Here is a 5,000-nt window from a genome sequence, read left to right as displayed (position 1 = left end):
GCCTCACCTTCAACGCATTCGTTGAGCACCAAGTAGCTACCTGGGATGGTTTCGATCCGAAACCCCGTAACATTGTTCAGGCCGTCAACCGAGGTCACGCCGACGTCCCAAGAAGCTCCGAGCACGCGCAGCGCGGCGTCTTCGAGGAAGAGGGAGATGCTCGACCACTCGTTGTCTTGCAGCTGAAACTGAATCGGGATTCTCACACGCATGGCGTTTTCCTCGAAGGAAAGATCGAGGAGGGCATTGTTGTCCGCGTCAGATAAGTGCACAGTGAAATTTCTTTCATTTCGTCGTTCGTCTCCTCTGACGGCGAACTTGATGCTTTTCTTGAGGGGAAACGTCTTGCTTGCATGCGGCTTGATCTTCATTCCCAGGTTTACTTCGCAGGCTGGAAAGTACAGACAGTACAGGGGTACAAGTAAAAACGGTAAAGAAAAAATAAAATACATTTTTTACAGCATGTAATAATGAACTGAATTTCTGAGAAGAATCTGTAATCAGAACAGCGGAGACACCCCTGGGGAAGCAACCTCACTTGAGTTCTCCGACGCCTCTGTTGCGGCGCTCGGCTCCTCGCTGCGCACCAAGGACACAGCGACGCAGGCCAAGACAAGCACTCGAAACATCTCTGCAGACTGCTTCAGCCTCTTCAGGACGGGTGCCTCATGCAGATGCTCCACTCCAAGACGCCGACTAGTGTGCCTCCGACAGACGCTGGAGATCCCGCTTCCGGGGCGAGGTGCCGAGTACGTGATTAAGACGGTACGTGCCGGATGCCACGGCGATAAGACAGGGCGGAAATGTCAGGAGGAGGATGCGTGGCGTTGCCACAGGGAGGTGGTGTGGTGGTAGATAGACAGTAAGGGAGAGAGAGAGTGAAAGAGGCAAAGAGAGAGAGAGAGAGAGAGAGAGAGAGAGAGAGAGAGAGAGAGAGAGAGAGAGAGAGAGAGAGAGAGAGAGAGAGGGTGGAGAGAGAGAGAGAGAGTAGAGAGAGAGGGGAGAAGAGAGAGAGAGAAGAGAGAGAGGAGAGAGAGAGAGAGAGAGAGAGAGAGAGAAAGAGATTGAGAGAGAGGATAGAGGAGAGAGGAGATGAGAGAGGAGAGGAGAGAGAGAGAGAGAGAGAGAGAGAGAGAGAGAAGAGAGAGAGAGAGAGAGAGAGAGAGAGAGAGAGAGAGAGAGAGAGATAGATAGATAGATAGATAGATAGATAGAGAGAGAGAGATAAATAGATAGATAGATAGATAGATAGATAGAGAGAGAGAGAGAGAATGATAAAAGAAATGATGGTGAAATCATGAGTATAATTGAGTACCGCGTTCTATATCACAAAAATATATATCGCAAACTATAATGTACATACATTTACTAAAGGCAACGGTATGTAAATCACCATTAAATCACTGATTCCATTAACATCCGGACAAAAAGAACTGATATTTTTGTACAAATATAAGCAAATTATTATTTTTTACGCCACTTCCCTTAATTCTCATATATCTCTATTCCATGTTTCATCATTTTTCGTTTTTTATGTTCACATGATCTTTTCTTCAGCCTATTGTTATTGTTTCCTATTGTTTTCTGTTATTCATCTTCGCCATATTTTTCCTCTGTGTCTTTTATTTCTATTTCTATCCGCATTTTCCTTCTTTCTTTCGAATTTTTTCCTTGTGCTTCGCTTCATTCCTCCCTGTCCGTTAGTTTATCATACATTCTCCGCTTATTCCACATCCTTGTTATCCTCCTCTTCTTCTTCCTCCTCCTCCCTCCTTCCCTTCTCGACGCCTTCTTCGCCTCCCTCCTCTTTTCCCTTCCCAACGCTTCCTTCTCCTGTCTCTCTCATTCCCGACGTTCCTTCGCTCGCCTCTTCGCTTCTTTTCCTTCTCTCTTCTCGTTCGTATTGGCTTATCCTCTTCCCTTCCGGCATCTCGTCGATCACAGACAGGATCCTGCTCTGAACCGCCAGCAGCCGGAGATTCATGTCAATGTCCCGGAGCTCTTCTTCCGAGAGGCCGTCCGGGTCCCGAGGCTCTTCCGAGAGGCCGTCCAGGTCCCGAGGCCCTTCCGAGAGGCCGTCCAGGTCCCGAGGCTCTTCCGAGAGGCCGTCCGGGTCGAGTGCGTCCTGTCCGGGGTTTCTCCATTGTATTTCTTCTCCTTCTGCTCCGCCTATGCCTAGTCCAACTTCACCCTCCTCTTCCTCCTCCTCCTCCTCCTCGTCTTGTTTCTCTTCTGCTTCTTCCTCTGAGTCTTCTTCCTTGTTTCTTGTTTTCTTTTGTTCTTCGTCGTCTTCTCCTTCTTCATTTTCTTGATTTTCTCCTCCTATGTATTTTCTTTCTTCTTCATTTTCGTATTGATCCTGCTCTTCATCTTGTTCTTTCCCTGCTCTTTCATCTGCCTCTTCCTCTTTTTCCTCGTTTTTTGTTTTTCTTTGTTCTTCTTCTTCGTCTTTCTCTTTATCTTTACCTTCTGTGTCTCTTCTTTTTTCTTTTTTTTCGTTCTCCTTTTCTTCCTCGCTTAATCCTCCCTCCTCAATTCCTACTCTCTCTTTTTTATCTTCTTTTTTCATTTCTATTTCTCTATAGTCTTCATTTTCTTTGCTGTCTATTTGTTCATCGCCTATGTCTTCCTTTTCTTTCATCAGTTCTTTGTATTTGGTTTCTTCGTATTTGCTTTCTCCTATTTTTTTTTTATAGTCAGTTTCTCTCTCTTCCCTTTCCTCATGTTCAGAACCATTTTTTACCTCGCCTCTTCCTGTGTCTTCCTTCACCTCCTCTCCCTGTTCGTTCTCTAGTATTTGCCTTTCGTCTCCACGTCCTTCCTCTGCTTCTTCTTGTTTGCTTCCAACCTGGCATTTAGTGATATTCTCCCCCCTCTCGCCATCACCTTCCCTCTCACCCTCTTTTGGACACAGTTTCTGCGCATCTCCTTCCTCCTTGGGAGTATCTTCCTCCCGTCCTCTGACTCTGTTCTCCACCGCCTTCCGCAACCTGGCCAATTTTCCCAGACCCTGCGTTAGAAAATTTCCCTTCGGTTCCCCCCCCGCAGCCCCTTCCGACGTCGAGGCCATAAGGGGCACACTCTCTGCGATGCCTTTCGCCTCCCCCGCCTCAAGCATGGCCTTCTCGACGTCTTGTACATTGTAGGAAGATGTGTTCTCCTCCTTTCGCTTCCTCCACCACCACCACACGCCAAGGCAGGCCACCAAAACGACCAAAAGGATGATGATAACAGCAGCCACAGTGCCGCCGTTGGTCCCGCTAGAAGGCGGGTCCGTGGTCCGTGGGGCAACGCTGGGGCTTTCTTTGAAGGTAGACTTGACCTCATTAGCAGACGTATCTGTTGATTACGGTATGGAACTCAGTCCCATATTTAAGAAAGTTCTCTCCTAAAAGTGAGAAAATTAAAAGGAATTTCATACCATGTTAACGTGAAAATCTATATGATAGCAAACATGAAAAGGCATACCTTTGACACAGTCGAATCTCACATTCATGTAACGATCCTTGTCAACATGAACAAACACGTGTTTGAAACTCCGAATTTTCTCATCGTCGAATTTAAAAATCATGTGGCCAGTCTGCACCAGGAGGACGGTGCTATTCATAGACACGTCAAAGCGCGTCCAGTTGCTCAAAGGCAGGTCGCGCGATAGAGTTTCTTGAAACCGAGGGGCTTCGACGCCGGGAAACCGGAGCGTGACGTCGCCACCCCCTTCCGCTCGTTGGAAGGTCATGTAGCCTGCCATGGAGTTGTCTTTGGCATTGAAAACAAGGGAAAAGTTCTTCCAGTTTTCCTTGGGGCACTTTAGTTCTAAAAAGGTGTCGAGAGCTTTGGCGACGGTGAAGGAGTCGATCGTTGGATCTCCCAGCTCGGAAACATGGCATTCTGAAACAGAAGGTTGCTGTCAACCATGAATGTAGAGGATTTACTAAATCTGAGCAATAATTTTACTTGACACGGTGAAAGTATTAATATACCTGATCTTCTAAATCACTTCATGCTATTTGTATCTGTTCATCTTTATACGTCATGATACATTCATTGATCTATTATTTCACGATCTGCTCCTTTTCAAGCACATAACAGCTAAGATAGCTAAGAGAAACAACAAATATTCAGTACTAGATTCCAGAGGAGAGGGGGTTGGGAGGGAAGGAGAGAGAGAGAGAGAGAGAGAGAGAGGAGAGAGAGAGAGAGAGAGAGATGAGAGAGAGGAGAGAGAGAGAGAGAGAGAGAGAGAGAGAGGAGAGAGAGAGAGAGAGAGAGAGAGGAGAGAGAGAGAGAGAGAGAGAGAGAGAGTGAGAGAGAGAGAGAGAGAGAGAGAGAGAGAGAGATCTTGCCACGGCAGTGACTGATACCTGCGTTAGACTTCTCAAGGCGATATGTCATTTTCTCGCCGTGAAATCGGGCTCGAGCCCAGCAGTCGGAGCGCAGACATTTTTACGACTGCCGCGACAGGGAATTGAACTCGGGACCTTGAGGGTCGGAGTCCAGTGCTCTAACCATTGGACCATCGCGGCAATCATATATAATATGTATGTATGCATGTGTGTGTATATATATATGTATACCTTTACCTATATAATACATATTTATGTATATATTTACATATATATTATATATATATATATATATATATATATATATATATATATATATATATATATATATATATTATTATTATATATATTCTTTTAACGGTAGGTTCATGTCTGAGCCGCCGTGGTCACAGCATGATACTAGTTTTTTTTTTTTTTTTTTTTTTCATGTTGTGATGCTCTTGGAGTGAGTACGTGGTAGGGTCCCCAGTTCCTTTCCACGGAGAGTGCCGGTGTTACCTTTTAGGTAATCATTCTCTCTATTTATCCGGGCTTGGGACCAGCACTGACTTGGGCTGGCTTGGCCACCCAGTGGCTAGGTAGGCAATCGAGGTGAAGTTCCTTGCCCAAGGGAACAACGCGCCGGCTGGTGACTTGAACCCTCGAACTCAGATTGCC

The 5,000-nt window shown here is 46.1% G+C and overlaps 2 protein-coding genes across 4 annotated transcripts in view; both read right to left on the bottom strand.

Moving 5' to 3' along the window:
* Positions 1–977, bottom strand: part of LOC119575344 — a 1,602-nt gene extending 625 nt beyond the window's left edge. The window contains exons 1-2 of one of the 2 annotated variants that reach the window (XM_037922900.1): positions 534–977; positions 8–391 (exon numbers count right to left, since the gene is read on the bottom strand). In XM_037922900.1, the coding sequence (XP_037778828.1) occupies positions 8–371 (364 nt within the window). In that variant the 5' untranslated portion in view covers positions 372–391; positions 534–977. The remainder of the gene's footprint in view (positions 1–7; positions 392–533) is intronic. The other variant, XM_037922899.1, reaches the window with a different exon arrangement.
* A 242-nt stretch (positions 978–1,219) lies between these two features.
* Positions 1,220–5,000, bottom strand: part of LOC119575343 (cilia- and flagella-associated protein 251-like) — an 11,411-nt gene continuing 7,630 nt past the window's right edge. For both annotated transcript variants that reach the window (XM_037922897.1, XM_037922898.1), the window contains exons 2-3: positions 3,469–3,888; positions 1,220–3,339 (exon numbers count right to left, since the gene is read on the bottom strand). In XM_037922897.1, the coding sequence (XP_037778825.1) occupies positions 1,724–3,339; positions 3,469–3,888 (2,036 nt within the window). In that variant the 3' untranslated portion in view covers positions 1,220–1,723. The remainder of the gene's footprint in view (positions 3,340–3,468; positions 3,889–5,000) is intronic.

The sequence above is a fragment of the Penaeus monodon genome, chromosome 7 (assembly GCF_015228065.2).
Source record: "Penaeus monodon isolate SGIC_2016 chromosome 7, NSTDA_Pmon_1, whole genome shotgun sequence".
In the NCBI taxonomy this organism is placed as follows: domain Eukaryota; kingdom Metazoa; phylum Arthropoda; class Malacostraca; order Decapoda; family Penaeidae; genus Penaeus; species Penaeus monodon.
Note: the sequence above shows the minus strand (reverse complement) of the source record. Positions and strands in the feature narration are given on the sequence as shown.